Genomic DNA, 16,418 nt, shown 5'->3' with positions numbered 1-16,418 from the left:
AAAATAAAATATCCCTCTAACAGTTTTGCATGTGTACTTTGTGTCATGTACAGATTAAATACAATGCATTCTTTAGTGTGTAAAATAAATATAAAAATATATATATAAAATATTCTAAGTTCTATTATTTTTATTTTTTTATTCATATTTTGACAATATGAACAGTCAAACTCTTTTGACTTGCTAAATCTTTATAAAACGTTACCTTTAAAAAAAATTTCAGTTGCCTTTTATTTCATTTTTGTGCATAAAAACATTTGAATGCCTAATATGAGACTTTGACAGTGTATATCTTAAATTAAGTCTTTTTATTGTAAAATGTTCTCTTTGTGTTTCTCTGTTGACCTGAGGTGAAATGATAATAACAAATATGAGACATTTTGTACTAAAAAATTAACTAACTAAAAAGTTACATGTCAGAATTTAATTTTGCACAAAAGAAGACTGTCATTTTTGGACCCTACACTAAAAGCACATTAGGAAAAATGTTGCACTGTCATGCACAGAAAGAAAACGTCAACATGCATGCACATGTAACACGTGTAACATAATCTCTACAATTTGTTCTGTTGCTCAACTGAATATAAAATTAGTTTACAATAAAAAAGTGATTAATTTTGAATTAGCCTACATGATAATAAAAATAACAAGTTTAACTTTGTTGTTAACTTTCTTGGTGCGTTTCCCTTTTAATCACCGGGGCGTCTGACGGAGCACGTTGCGTGTCTACGCTCGCCTCGACGTGCGCGTACCCGACGTCCAGGAGCGACCGTTAGCTGAGGTGAATGCGGTGGTACCAAAGAGGAGAACGAATCTGACGGACCGCGCCGGGTGATGCGAAAAGTCACAATACCACATCAAAACCTCGGTTCTCGTCGCATGTTTTCACCTGTCAGGCGGATATGAGATTCACCATTTGCCAGAGGGTGAGTTAATGGTTCTACTCGTGTCTACATTCTTGTTTTGGCACTTAGAAAGACTTGTTATTCTGACGACGAATTGCCTGCAGTGGCTGCGCTTTCCCGTTCCGATCTCAAAATGGCGGAGAGGCCGAAGGCTAAGCTAATGCTAAGCTAAGAAGCAAAGTTGGCATTGTCAAGAGCATCGATTTAGAGGCTGGAAGTGATGATAATCGAATGGTGGCATTATTCAAATAGGCCGAATGTTGCTCCTATTTTAAAAGCAGTGCTACACATCTTGGTCAATGCGTGACTTCTTAGGAGACACTTGTTGTGAACCATTGCTAACCATTTGGCTAACGCTATTGGCGTCTATTTATGGAAGCTCTATGAGAATGAGCTAACGTGTTACGTTAGCCGGCTAAGCTAACCTAGGTGCTGTCAGCTTGCTGCCATAACGTTATTTTCCACTGCTGGTATAAATATTCTGATACTGCTAGGAAAATCCTTACAATAAATACTACATAGTAAACTTGAAACGTTGACCTTAATTGTTATGGAGATCGTCTAATTAGTCTCAGTTAACTCTATTATAACCAATAAACTGGCGTGGTATTGTAACGTTACTGGTGAATATCGGCTAATAGCCCATAATCAAACTTATCTTTCTGGCTATATATTTTAATCTTTAACTGTTATTTTATTTGCAACAAGGGGTATGAGTCCTAGCTGCTTGTTGGCGTTGACCAACGCCCTGTGTGTGTTTTGGTATGGTGGCTGTGTGGTAGTATAAATCTAGTCTGCTCAAACTGACAGCTCCAGTTAACGTGTACGTTATCGTGCTAAGCTAATGTTAGCTGGGAAGGGCGTTGCAGAGCCATTGCTGCAACTTTGCCCTTGTAGCCATTGAAGCTGGGAAAGACGGATCGCCAGATTCTGAACCAATATCTGTAGAAATGAGCTGTTAGTCGCCTTGACTAGTTTTGATGCTGATTGCAAGCTCCATTAAAAGGCGATGATTTGAGGAATGAGGGTGGAGAACAAAAAAAAAAGCACCAGCACGGAATGATGTTCATGTACAAGCCAAAACAGATGTGACGTGAAATCTACAAAACAAGAGCTCGCGTTTGCAATTTGAATGAATTAAATGCGAATAGCCATGTAAGTAGAACCTAGATCTATACCATGTATATATTTCAGAATGTAGATGGTCTATATGCTCAATTCTTTAGTGTTCTCCAGCATCTCATGATTGTACCTATTATTTTATTTCATATGAGTTAATTTGTTAATCTTGACAATGCAATGAAGAATTTATTATTTCTGCCACGTTTCTTCCTGAATACCTGTTTTCCCTTTCAACCAAATAAGTATATTACTTATACTTATTCAATTAGTGCAAAATTGGGGTTCTATATCAGACATGTTGGTATTATTTTTTTTAAATTCTGCTACTGTCATTTCACATTTAAATCTTAACTGATAATACATGCAGAAGGTTGAGTAATGTATAGACAAGTTGAACTTTGCAGTGTTTTATTGTGGGGCAATACTTATCAACTTAATAATGCTGCAAGACGTGCTATGGAGAGACGTCACTGATTAAAAAAGGCGATGAAGTTCTACAGGTTGCCAGTTAAAGAAAAAATGATTTGCCAACATGCTTTCTAATCAAACATTACCTTGTCAGTTTGTGCCAGCAGGATTTATTTGGCCTGAAGGTCACCCATAAAAAGTGACGTTACTCAGAAGCTCAGAGTATAACAACTAAAAACTTGACATGCAACCAGGCTTTCAGTGATCCAACCTTGATGAACAATTTGGTTTTGTGACCTTTACATTAATTATATCTTACAAATTCATGGGCACTTTTCTAGTAAATCACTCTAGCTTTCTTTTAAAAATAACATAATTTGCCTCAACATAAATTTAAATTAATTAGTTGTATTCCTTAAGGCAGTTTTAACTAGAGAAATAACAGTCAGGGCATGTGTACATATTCTTATTTTAGTAGTCAGAGACTATTAAATTATTAAATTGATGTTTTTAAAATGTATATAATATTATAAGCATCCATAAAATATTTGTTTATTAATTACTTAGATTGTTTTAAACTCAAGCCTCAAATATGCATAGCAACTATTTTCTTGTTTCTGCTTCTCCTATGGGAGGATTTGAAGCTTTCTTCTGTTGATGTTTTTATTATTATTATCTTTTGTTTGTGTGTTTTTTTTTTTTTTTTTTTTTTTACAAGGAAACCATGATGGACATTTCCATAGCCAAACTGTCTGTAAGGTCCACACCATTACATTGAATTTCTCCAATGTGAATGATAAACTCATGATGCCCTGGTAAAGACAGATGAGCAATAATAGATATCATAGTCTGATATCGTAGCCTAATACAAGCTTAGTCCGGGCATCATCTAAGCCAAGAAAATATGATTTGGTGACATAACCTGACCATGATTTTTAAAATGATCTTAATGCGTTTTAAACTGTAGAAGAACCGAATTCTAAAGTCCAACAAAAAACTGATTGAGAGAAAGTAATTGGGTAGAACACATAATTTATTTTTTTAAAAATAGTTAAATGTCTTTGCATTGAGTTACACAGTCACATTTCATATTATTATGATTATTAATTCACAGAAAGTCAAAAGACAATCACATGTAGTAGTACCTCCCTGAGTATCACCAGCTTTGTATCTGCTGTGCTTTTTAGGAACCAGACAGACTGGGTTGCTCACCCTGAACCTTGAATTAATTATAATAACTGATCTTCTCATGGTATACCTTTTGAACGGTAAATTGAAGTTTAGTTTCTCTGTTTTTTGTTATTTAAGTTGTGCTTTTGAGTGAACACAGAATAAACACTGTAAACACCCTGAATATTGTATTTATGTATGGAAGGAAGAAGGAGAACAAGAACAACTGTTTTCCCTTCTGCTTTGGTTTAAGTTTCAGACTCGTCATGATGTTGAAGTCTCGAACCAAAAGGGGATTTTTATTTATTTTTTCTTTTTCATTAGGAACTGAGCATAGATGGTGTCCACATGTTAACAGATGTATTTGCTATAACATGACATTTAATAGTTTTTTGTTTTTGTTTTTTTCTGTGCAAATTAATTCAAATTAATCATTGCATTTTATGAGAAATTAATTGCATGTCTGGACAATCACACAGGTCGCAAACAAACAGTGTAATTTATTTTCTTTTGATAAGTCTGATACAGAGAGAGAACCTTGAACCCTTCTTGATTTATGACTTTCTGACTGCGTTCCCAATGAGTAGAACCAGGTGTAGATAACTGCACATTTGCATTTTACTAAAATAACTGTACTTCTGTGACACTAAAACATACATGCTTTTTCTACTAGCTGAAACTAGGCCTCATATATTCACTTGTTTTTTGCATGGACCATTATCTATGTGGTCCTGTCTCTCAGAGTTGCTGGTAAAGCTCAGGAGTGTCAGGCAGGTACAGGAGCTGCTGATGTTGTCTTGGTTACGTAATGTTTGGAAGCCGGTCTCTTTGGTCAAATGGCTATTTTTGAACCGCACTGAGAGTGCCGCTCTGCTAGAGTCACCGGCTCAGTCCTTCCACCTCAGAGCACTCATCATGTTTGCAGGCAGGAAAGAAGAGTTACTTCTAGGGCTCTCTGCTGCGTCCCTGTCTGAAGGTTTTGTCGTTCACTGTGACTGCCATCCTTCCACTAAAAACAAATGTGGAAGTGCTCATGTGTAAAGTACAAACTAAATGTTAAGCGCAGTTTCCAATTGAATCTAATTTTTATATTTATTTTCTTGAAGACGTCTTCTGTATTTAGAAGAAAAGGTTGTCAGCAAATGTTTATGTGGGGGGGGAAAAAGCAATGCACCAGACAATGATAAAGACAAGGACAGCTTTCTGTTAAGGTCCTCTCTCAGTGTCTGGGGTTAATCCTGTTAGCCACCGTCCAATCTCTTCTTTACATTGCACTGTCAGCTGTATGAAGGACTTGTGGTCTGTATCGTTTTGAGACACACACACACACACACACACACAGACTCGAGGTTGTCTGGTCTAGCTGCTAATCAGCTTAGTGCTACTGTGCCCCCAGGTGCCAGCAAAGTTGAAGCTTAAGAAGTGAGTACTCTTTTTAGCTTAACCACCAAGTGTTGTATTTTGATTTTTTATAGTGTGTGCTGTTGATCTCTGGTGTGTTATTGGGATGGTCACATTGTCATAAATTTCTGATTACCAGTATCATCGGCATAGTTGATTAGTACCTTAAAATTGACAATTTTCTTTTATGGCACACACAGATCAGATCATGTTTTTTTTTCTCAGTGCAAATGGTAGTTGATGTGATCAGATGATCTACACATGCATAAATGTAGAGTCTCTAATAAGAGGTTTTCCTTACTTTACTTGCTTTTAAAACCAGATTTTGAAACTCGATAAATAAGAAGAATGTGACTTGTCATGTTAGCTTATTTTGTAACATAATTATCCAACTTGACCAACGTTCTAAGTTTTAAACCCTAGATAGTTTTATGTATTTTTTTTAGCTGGCTGTGTCATGTTTCCTGTTCTGATTTATTTCTATAACCCACTTCTGTCTTCCTTTCCAGGTGATGGGCACGTCTGATCAGTGAGTGAGATTTGGACCAGTGTAAATACTCGTGGAGCCTTTTCCCAGCAGTGGATTGAAGGCAGGATCTCCAGGACTCCTCCCTCTGCGTGGCCCTCTATTCGCCACTGCTGAGTCTCTGAAGGAAAAAGAAAAGCATCACTGAGGGATTGGACGCCTCGCCGCCACACACCACACAGACTCCTCCAGTGCATCACCTCATCCTCACCTCCCCAAGAGGGAGAGAACAGCAACCACCATGGTGCTGTCACAGAGACAAAGAGATGAACTGTGAGTGGCTGGATGTAAATATGTGTATGTGCAGGCTCAATACGTGTGCAAACAAGAACAGGCATGTAGACAAACAAGCATTTTGTGGTAACAAAAAGTTTTAGCAATATCTTAAACTTTTCCTACAACATCAGAAGAAGTACATCACATGTTTTTGCCTAGCATAGAACATGATCATCTGTTGCTAAGGATGCTTATGCAGATATTTTTAGAAATTCCTTGACAAGAATGTGTAATCATTAAGGAAATGTGAAGAGATGTGAGCATCAAGGTGCTTTACTTGATACCTTCTTGGTGAATATTTCATAACCCACAAGATGGGAGCAAAGAAGTGAGAGGGGGAAGGGAAAGATGAGGAACTGGCTAATCATATGATATGCACCCCAGTTCAGACGACACAGAACAGAAGATATGATCATCTTCATCAAATTTAAGTCAAGAAAAACTGGAGTTTATCTAGTATTAGTATTAATACCATTAAGATGAGCTAAAAGGATTTGATCGGGATCTTCTAGTGGAAATCCTGCTGCTTGTGGTGGCACATTGTTTGTTTATAAGACAGAAATATCAGGGTTGCCATTATCAGCTGTACAAAGTAGCCCTGAAACTGAAGCCTAAATTTAGCACAGTTACTCATGAAATATTCACCCTTCATCTCATAAAAGGAGCTGTTCTACTCCTTTAATATAACTGTGTTTGTATTTCTGGGCAACTCTATATTCATGTTTTAGATTACGTTTCCATGTGGTTGCCCAGTCCTGGCATCTATGTTCTCTTTGTGGCGAGTCTCTGGTTTCCAGGCAGCAACAACATAGTTTCCAAGTGATTCGGTCCTTGCATTATGTTTTCTTCACTAAAGGATTGTAATTTCTGTTGGCACTTACTCAAACTCACCCATATTTGAAGTGGAACCGAACCCCATTGCTCCTATTTCTTAGTGAAGGTGTGGTCTCCTGCCTTTTAAGGAGGAACCAGCATTTTTGTTAAGGTGGATCTAATACACTGCTCATCCATAAAAAGCTATATAGCTTTGATTACAGCACAAATACGCCGTGGCATCATTTTGATTAGCTTCTGCAATGTCATTTATTCCCATCCAGAGTTGCATTCATCTTTTGGCAAGATCTTGTTTTGATGATGGGAGAGTCGGACTGCTGTCTTCTCCAGCACATCCCAAAGTACCCCAGTGGGCTTAAGGTGGAATTCTCCACTTGTTCACAATTTGAACCTAACAAATCCTGACATTGTCATCTTGGAATATCCCCAAAAAATCCATTGATGGGATAACCTGGTCATTCAGTATATTCAGGGAGTCAGCTGACCTCATTCTTTGGACACATACATTTGCTGAATCTAAACCTGACCAACTGCAGCAACCACAGATCATAGAACTGCCACCACAGGCCTGTACAGTAGGCACTAGGCATGATGGGTGCATCACTTCACCCTGATGCTCCCATCAGTCTGGAACAGGGTCAATCTGGACTCATCAGACCACATGACCTTCTTCCATTGGACAGTTCTTAACCCAGTTTTAGTAGTTTCATCAATCTCCTTGGATGTTTTCTTTGCTTTTTTCATGTCAATAATTTGACCTTTCTGAAATAGATTAACATCTTCTCCACGACTACAGGATGTGTCTTCAGACATGGTTGTTTAAGAAATGAGAAGCTACTTACTGCATCAGTTTGGGTTAAATGACTTTTTGCCAGCTGAAACATAATCATCCATGCAGTAATTATCTAATGGGAGGCTCTTACCTATTTTTTTAGTTTTTTTTTTTTTTTTGTTGTTGTTGTTTTTGGAACATGCACTGTATTTAATACATTACAACCTCCTTTTTTCTTCTATATGTAATTGATTTAGCACAATTTTTCCATGAATCAGAAACTGCACACATTATAGAATCAGTAAATACCTGATCTGTGAATAATACAGAGTTGATGCCTGGAACCTTTCAAAAACCTACTTCACTCTGCTTTTTGTCAGAAACCGGGCTATAGCCGACTATCTCCGTTCAAATGGATATGAAGAGGCCTATTCCACCTTCAAGAAAGAGGCAGAGTTAGACATGGTAAGGAACGGCGTATAAACAAAAAACTGAACCTTTATGCTTAGAAGAACGTGAATCCCTTTTTAATGGTCTTTTCTGCATTCTTCAGAATGAAGAAGTAGATAAAAAGTACGCAGGACTTTTGGAAAAGAAATGGACCTCAGTCATCAGATTACAGAAGAAGGTAAGGAATGTTTGTGTGCTGGCTGATAGTGGAATTTACATTTTCCTGTTTGATAAGTTTATACAGCAGTTTAATCTTGTGGCCGTGCAGTGTAGCTGTCATTGCATGTTTATGTAATACATATGAACATGTTTATTTCAGCAGCTTTTTAAAAATATTTACTCCCAGATGATATTACCTGTAGAAATCAAACTTACTATTTTAGGTCTAGCATTTGCTAATCAGAGTCTCTTAATTTCTGACTTTCTCGGCTTTTTGACTTCTGCATCAGGTGATGGAGCTGGAGTCAAAGTTGAATGAGGCAAAGGAGGAGATGACGCACGGAGGTTCTGTGGGTCAGAAGAGAGACCCCAAGGAGTGGATCCCCCGTCCCCCAGAGAGATACGCCCTGAGTGGGCACCGCGCTCCAGTCACACGTGTCATATTCCACCCAGTTTTTTCTGTCATGGTCACAGCGTCCGAGGATGCTACCATCAAGGTGGGTGTTCGTTTGTGTGTGTTTAGAAACAGGAGTTAGTTAGCTGCCAGTTTATGTGGGTACATGACAAAAAGATTTGTACTTGCTTTTTACCTTTACAAGAACTAAGACCATGGTAAATTCTTAGCTTAATGTAGTACTGCCCAAAAATCTGTCTTTTTTCATTACATCAGTGGCATCACTTTTATATATGTATCACTGTTCTGTAAATGTGTCTAGCAGGAATTGTAGGACAGTGATGTTCTACTATTGTCAGCATTTATAAAAAAAAATCTGTGTTGCAGCACACCACAACATAGCCTCTGCAGTTCTGACCCTTTAGATCAAAGCTGTACTGCAGATCTGAGGCTGCTCTCCCTATTTATCCATGCTGCCTCTGCTTTAACACACTCCTCCCTTTATCCTCCTCTCTCCCTTCCTACCTCACTCACTTTCTTTTTTCTGCTTTGTCACTGCTCATCTGTGTGGAGATGGGCTGATGCACTTGTTGTCAGAGGCAACACTCCAGAGCATAGCACTCTGGGAATCCTGCAAATCAGTTCCTCTCTCAGCCCATCCCTGCTCTTTCATTTTAAGTCTTTTCTTTGTTTAACCAAGTAAACTATGTTAGCTGACTGGTATATATTAAACTGAGTGATGCAGTTTTGTGAGTTTAAATGGTTTATCCTTCATAGCCCACAGGACAGTTTTCTCTATTCGGATTTGACTTTGATTTAAAAGCACATCCTTCCTGTTGAGTTGGTCAGAAAACTTACTATGTCAACATATTAGTTTTTGTTTAGTTGCAAGAAATGTTTTAATAGTCATAGCCACATGTACTCTTTTGTTAATGTATACAAATGTGTTTGAAAAGAGAGATGTGATTGGCTGGTCCCTCACTGACTGACTGACTGCTGCTGCCTGTGGCTATAATTTTAGGTGTGGGACTATGAGGCAGGAGACTTTGAGCGAACCCTGAAGGGCCACACAGACTCTGTGCAGGACATCTCCTTTGACCAGACAGGAAAGCTGCTGGCTTCATGTTCAGCTGACATGAGCATCAAACTCTGGGACTTTCAGGGGTTTGAGTGCATTCGAACAATGCATGGTAAGAGACATTAGCAGAAGTAAAACAATATGCAAATATGATGTGGTTAATATACAGATACAACTTTTGCTGTGTTCTTAATTCAACATTAAAATCTTTGATTTGTTGTATTTAGTGTAATAATTAAAATTTTAAGTTTAAGAATTGAAGACTTTCGGTTTTATATTAAAGCTTTGGAGTACTTTGTTACCTTAAAGTATACAGAAGATGATGTGCATATATGTATCTAGTTTCACTAGGATTAGAAACAGTTTCCTTTTATTTTATTTATTATTTTATGTTTCTGAACACTGTTACCTCTGGCTTGGTATTACTAAGATGAACGTAGACCGGTAACTAAACTCTTGTGTCATTCAGGCCACGACCACAATGTGTCGTCTGTAGCCATCATGCCAAATGGGGACCACATAGTGTCTGCCTCCAGAGACAAGACCATCAAGATGTGGGAGGTGGCTACTGGGTAAGTGATGGGAAATCCTTTTTCTCACAAGATCTTAAAAATGTAATTTAGATGTAGATTTTTAATTCGAGATGGTTTTAGTTCACCATTGATATGCAGCAAAATTTTCTAACTTAGAATATTTCTTCGGCAGGTACTGTGTGAAGACCTTCACCGGCCACAGGGAGTGGGTGAGAATGGTGCGTCCCAACCAGGATGGCTCATTGATCGCCAGCTGCTCCAATGACCAGACGGTGCGTGTCTGGGTTGTCGCATCGAAGGAGTGCAAAGCTGAGTTGCGGGAGCATGAACACGTGGTGGAGTGCATCGCCTGGGCCCCTGAGAGTGCTCACCCCACCATCCTGGAAGCCACAGGCTCAGAGGTTCGTACAGCTGCAGCAGGATCGGACATTACGCTACAGAGGATGGTTTTGCATGTTGGCTTCACCTCTGCAGGGTTTCTACTGTTGTGTAAAGCCACGACTAACCATGGGTACTCGGGGAATGAAGTCCTTGTAAAACATTAATGCTCTTTTACTAAGTAAAACAGACACTATTGTAGTGAGTATCACTGTAAGGTCATTTATCACAAAAGATCAACAAATTATGGTAATTAATGAAATGAAATTTTTTGTTTGCTGTGATTAAGTCAGAAAATCACAGTGTTCACTAAAAGATGTTTTTACTTTTGGAATATTTGGACAGTCTGTCACTGGTTGTGTGAAGTTGTCCCCGCACTTGTATATATCTTCTAGTCATGAACCTTTTAAGCTAAATATTGTACATCTTGAGATTTGAAGGTGATGCCATCCTCAGAGCCGTGACACTAGCATAACTCAAAATGACACTTCATACCTACCTCATCATTTTTTCTATCTCCTTTGTGTCTGTTTCACAGAGCAAGAAGAGTGGCAAGCCGGGTCCCTTCCTCCTTTCTGGGTCCAGAGATAAAACCATTAAGATGTGGGACGTCAGCACTGGCATGTGCCTCATGACTCTGGTGAGCTGTCTGAGTGGGTGTCAGTGTGGCTGCTTAGGAGTGAGGAGAGTGGTTGTAATCAAAATCTTGCTCCCTCCAGGTTGGACATGACAACTGGGTGCGTGGGGTGTTGTTTCATCCTGGAGGAAGATTCATAGTGAGCTGCGCAGACGACAAAACCATTAGGATCTGGGACTACAAGAACAAACGCTGCATGAAGACCCTGTGTGCCCACGAACACTTTGTTACGTCTCTGGGTAAGAAGCTTTTTATTTATTTATATCATTAATCTGCGCCAATGCTGTGAAAGTACAGAATTATCTGCTTCAGATGAAATTTCTGACCGTATTTAGATTTAATTTCTTTGCTGCATCAGAAAAAATGTTTGCTTCTCTTGCAGATTTCCACAAGACTGCTCCCTACGTGGTGACCGGCAGTGTCGATCAGACAGTTAAAGTCTGGGAGTGCCGCTGAGACTGCTGCCATTTCTTGCCCTGTCCCGCTATACACCCTACTCCCCACCACCACTAATTCCAAAAACAGCCCTAAAGCCCCACCCTGCCCCATTCCTTAGCCTTCTGCCTTCTGTCCTGACACCCAGCCCAGCCCCTTACCTCTCACACTCCAAACCATAGTTGACCATGGCGATTTACCTTCTCCCCGTCCCCTCCCCTCCCTCCCCTACATCAGTCCAGCCCCATTAAGATGACTTTTGTCCTTTTATGTAAATTATTCTGGATGTAGGGTACGCTTAATAAATGTCACGCAATCTCTGACACATAAACACACAGAAAAGATAAGAAGTATTCCTTGCATGGTGAATCAAACAAAAAAAATTGTATACTGTTAAATTTGCCGAATTTGCATACTGTTATCATGACTTCCCGTCGGGTCAAAGGGTAAATATCCTTGTGTGCTGGCGCAGGTGGATTCTGGTTAACTGACAGTGCACGAAAACCAGTGGCACCCCTCGCTGATGGGGTTTAGGTTTTGAGTTTTGTTTTCCTCCATGCCTCCATTGTTGTGGTCTGTCGCTGCGTGGATGTTGATCAAGAAGGTGCGAGGAAAGTAAGAACAAGTGGAAGCTGTCAAGGAGAAGGGGGTAACAAGTAGAAAAACAATGAAGCAGGACGCAGCTCCCTAGCTGAATTACTCGAGGTTCCGTGGGCGAGTGCACATGTACATGTGTGTATACGTGACGTGAGTGTGTGTGTGTGTTTGTATGTTCTGACAGGAGAATCTCTCCACCGCCTCTGCTCTGACGGCCAGAGGAGAGCGAGGAGGCAAAGCTTCTCACCCACTGTTTTCATTCATATTACTTCATCTCTTTTAACAAACTTGCTTTCTAGTCGACACTCACAGGACCTTAATGATCCCTAAGCTGCTGAGAGCACAGGCACACGCCCCCCCATAGCGAAAGTGTGTTTTACAGAGGAAAAAGCCTGCTCACCTTTTATGAGGTTTGTGTGTGTGTGTATGTTGCCCAAGAATCGCCCAGTGCCCTCTTGCTCGCTATCTCTGCCTTGTTAACCCATTGAGGACTCCCTAACACGGGACTTTCATTCTGCTTTCTGTGGTCTCACTGCTCTATTTACACACACATACACATACACTCACCAGTGCACATACACGCACAGTAAAAGTTGTGTATCAATATATCTGGATGTCATTGTTTGCAACATAATGAAATAAAATTCTGTAAATATAAGTTACCTGTTGTGTGTTTTCTTTGAGGAAAGCAGGTGAACAGAGATGGAAAGGAAACTTCTGGAACAGGATTTACCACAGTCAAGTTTCATAGTGAGGTCAGACACTGCAGCACACTGTCCTTTATCGAATACATACAGTAAATTGGACCCAGTGTTTGCCAGAGCAGCTGCACACTGATTAAAACAACATATTGTGCTTAATTGTCTCTAAAAAAACTTGAATTTTCAAGCACTCTAAACTGGAAGTGGAGTATTTTAAGATGTTATACACAAGACAAAAGAAATTACTATGATTTTTTTTACTTCAGCATATTCTCAACAATTAGTCGCCATAATAGACAGTTAATACTCAGTTTTGGGACAGGGTCTGTGAAATTAAATGCCAGGATTTGATTGAACTTAGATTTAGAAAGAAATGGGTCAGAAAAAATGTGAGAGCTGCTGCTCTAGACAGCAAATATAATTTATGTATAACTATTGGGCTGCAGTGTGGCTTCTATGTGTCGAGGAAGTTTCCATGTCAGCAGCAGTCAGATCCTCTGCTGCTACTGATGCAGACAGAGGAGGAACAGACGAGCCCTGACCTAGTAGTAGTAGTGCTTTTATGAAAGAAGATGTCGTCCTACAACCTAAAGATGTTACATGTGGTGCTGATGGAACAGTGTAATAACTTCTGACATGTATTCCTCAGGCACAGCCCACTTGCACTGAGAGGCAAAGACATCAGGAGACAGCAGGGACAGTTCAGGCCCCCTTATCAATTATGTACGGTACCCCAGCCTACTTCTGTGCTCGCACACACCTGCTCACTCACCCACACAGCAATTACTCTTTTCTCTGAGCACTGCGGTTTCCTGGCAACAGTTGCCAGGACGGCGAGTGTGCAAAGCGCCACACCTCGCTCTGTCCTGCAGGTCTGCGAGGGAGGGGAAGCGGGGAGTGGTGGGGTAAAGCGCAAGGACAAATGCAGATGTGGTTACAGCACAAGGTTCATGTAGTAAAAGGACTGATAAAGGAAACATGCTGTAGTTTGTGGGACCGAAACTGGCGAGCTAGAACAGAGAAGTGACTTCATGAGAATTAAAATAAAATCTGACATATTCTGAAACTGCCGTTTCTCATCAGATGCACTGGAGGAGAAACATTGGCCTACATCTGCCCGCTAACACTCTCTCATGCCTTGTGCACACTATTCCTGTCATGCAAGCTAAAGACATCAAAACAGGGTAGGAGAAGCTTCTCTCCTGCTTTCCCTCTGCTTCTAGGTCACCTATGCCTCCCTCTCTCTGACACAAGTGTTAATACAGATTCATAGCAAAGGGAGAAAGTGAAAGGAGCTGCAGAGAGGTGTGAGTCAGTATTGATTCAGAAAATCTGGCATGATAAGAAGGAAGTGTTGAGCTTTCAAGGTCATCGTGCACAAAAGATCTGTTTGTGTCACATGCAGCAGAATGAGGCTCGGACATGTTGATACTGCAGGCAGTGTTTTTGTTTCCTGCTACAGGGTGTGTGTTAATATACAGCCTCTGTGTGTCTAACTATAGCATAAATGACCAGCTTTCTAATCCCCCTGAAGCCTGAGCAGGAGGACAGGGATGTTTGGAGCAGCTTTAGCGCTCTCTAGTGGTCAAATTAGTTGTTTAAGTCTAGACCTAGGTGGTAATTGGAGTTGTAGTTTGTCTTATTCTGTGGTTCAGAATGGTAAAAAATGTTTAACAGCAGAATTAGGATGAGTTCTGCCTCTTGTAAATGTCTAAGACGTTCTGATTCCCAGCTTTTCAGCTCAGTTTTTCACCTTTATTTTATGTTGTGTATATCTCCTCTGTATTTTTTTTTTACTTTTCGCCGAGAGCATTTTATCTCTACACTTTCTCCTGTGCAGCTCTGCTTCCTCTTTATCTCTGCCCTGTAGATCCACCAGTGATGCAGCACTTCTAACTGGGTCAGCCCGTCCCTGCCTCACGTCCCGCCCACCCTCCCCGTCTCTGCAAGCCACCATCACCCTCCTCTTCCTCTTTTTCCTTTTCCTCTGTATGTTCCCACATCCCTATAGGGCTTTTTTTTCATGCAGCTCATGTGCTTACCATGTGCTCTTGCTTCCCTCCCCCTCCTTTGCTGCCTCATTCATATTCTTGCGTACGTGCTGTCATTGTATCTCAGCCTGTTGCAGTAACTCCCACACATGCACACACTCAACTACACATCCTTCCTATTGGCTTAAGTTTTTGTTTTTTATTTCCCTCAGACTGACCTGACAATCGAATTTGTGGCTGCACGGTGTAGAGAGTCCTAGTGTTTGTAGGTCTTGTAGGTGCATGGCCTGGAGAAGGCAGCCCTCACTGTATGTACATCTGAGCCGCTGCTTTTTATTGGCTAAGAGGGTCTCACCTTGTGATGTGGTGGAGGATCTATACGACTGAGTGGTGTCCAATCAAACACTGTTACCATGCAACAAATGCTACACACATACATTTGTATACAGTATATAGAAAAAGTAGTACCACATGTGGTACCAACAGTAAATGTGGTGTATGGAAAGAATAAGTAGCGAGGGATGCAGTAAATCACGAAGGTTTTCCTGGTGTGGGAGTAAAATGAAACATCAGAAATCTGCAGTAAAATACAAGAGGAGGAGGAAAATAAAATACTACATAGAAACAGATGAAGGTAAAATAACAAACTGTAGCTTCTGGAATATATTTTTAACGTTATGAAGACAATTACACGAGCAATGCATGTCAACATCTTCAGTGTTTAAAGTAATAATAATGTTTGTATATATGGATTCATATCCATGGAAAAACCTGCATCTTTCTATACAGCGTCACCTGATGTGTACTAATAAACACAGTACTGTAGTATATTATCTGTGCACTGTGTATTTATATTGTTCTTTTTCTTTTATTCTACACATTTCTATATTCCATGGAGCCATCCTGCTTCACCTGGACTGTTTACGAGTAACCCCCCCCATGCCGAGCCCCGCCCCTCGCCGTTTGATTGACAGCTCCGGTCTCGAGACAGCGGGGTGGCCATTCACGCTCGCGCCATGCTAATGAGCCGCGCTCGGGCCGGGCGGGTGCCCATGTGGACCAGCACCATGCCTTGTTGTTCTGCGCGCTGATTGGTCCGCTGGCGCCCGATCGGGCTTCATGCGCTGCGGGTCCGCGGCGGGAGCGAAGACACGGAGGGGCGGGTGGAGCGGGAGGAGCGTCCCGGTACCGAGCCCCGGGAGAGCCCGTCCGGGTCCTGGACGGTATGACGAGTGTAGTATTACTGTGAGGTGATGGACCAGCTACATTAGAGGGAAATACTGCACTTTGTACTACAATACATGTGGTTTTATTATACTTCATGTATTTATACATTTAATATCAAGTATTATTTATCATGATGAGTATAAATCTACTTTCTGTACTTTGACACTGTGATTGTGAGTTAAATTCAATCTTCTGACTGCTGTGTCGTATTTGTACTGCTGCTAATAAACATGGTAATTAAATTATTATTACCATAATATTTTTAGATTATATCAGTATCTTACTGGAGTACTTCTACTACTTAAAGTAAGTTTTTTGCTACTAGTAGCTTTTAAGACTTCTACTATAAATTCTCCTTAAATGAGTTTGTTCAAATATTTTCATTATATTTTCACATTTATTACTGCTTATCCTCTTTGTATTG

The 16,418-nt window shown here is 40.3% G+C and overlaps 1 protein-coding gene across 1 annotated transcript; it reads left to right on the top strand.

Moving 5' to 3' along the window:
- Nucleotides 1–768: 768 nt before the first annotated feature.
- LOC113170129 (lissencephaly-1 homolog B) lies at nt 769–12,733 on the top strand. Its single transcript, XM_026372059.1, has 11 exons — nt 769–926; nt 5,516–5,805; nt 7,795–7,879; nt 7,968–8,042; nt 8,314–8,520; nt 9,439–9,607; nt 9,965–10,067; nt 10,201–10,429; nt 10,945–11,046; nt 11,126–11,282; nt 11,426–12,733. Exons 2-11 carry the CDS (start codon nt 5,774–5,776, stop codon nt 11,497–11,499), a joined length of 1,233 nt encoding a protein of 410 aa, XP_026227844.1. The 5' UTR covers nt 769–926; nt 5,516–5,773; the 3' UTR covers nt 11,500–12,733.
- The last annotated feature ends 3,685 nt before the right edge of the window (nt 12,734–16,418 follow it).

Source organism: Anabas testudineus, chromosome 14 (genome assembly GCF_900324465.2).
Source record: "Anabas testudineus chromosome 14, fAnaTes1.2, whole genome shotgun sequence".
NCBI classification, from domain to species: Eukaryota; Metazoa; Chordata; class Actinopteri; order Anabantiformes; family Anabantidae; genus Anabas; species Anabas testudineus.
The sequence above is the reverse complement of the archived record's forward strand: the minus strand, read 5'-3'. Positions and strand labels throughout refer to the sequence as shown.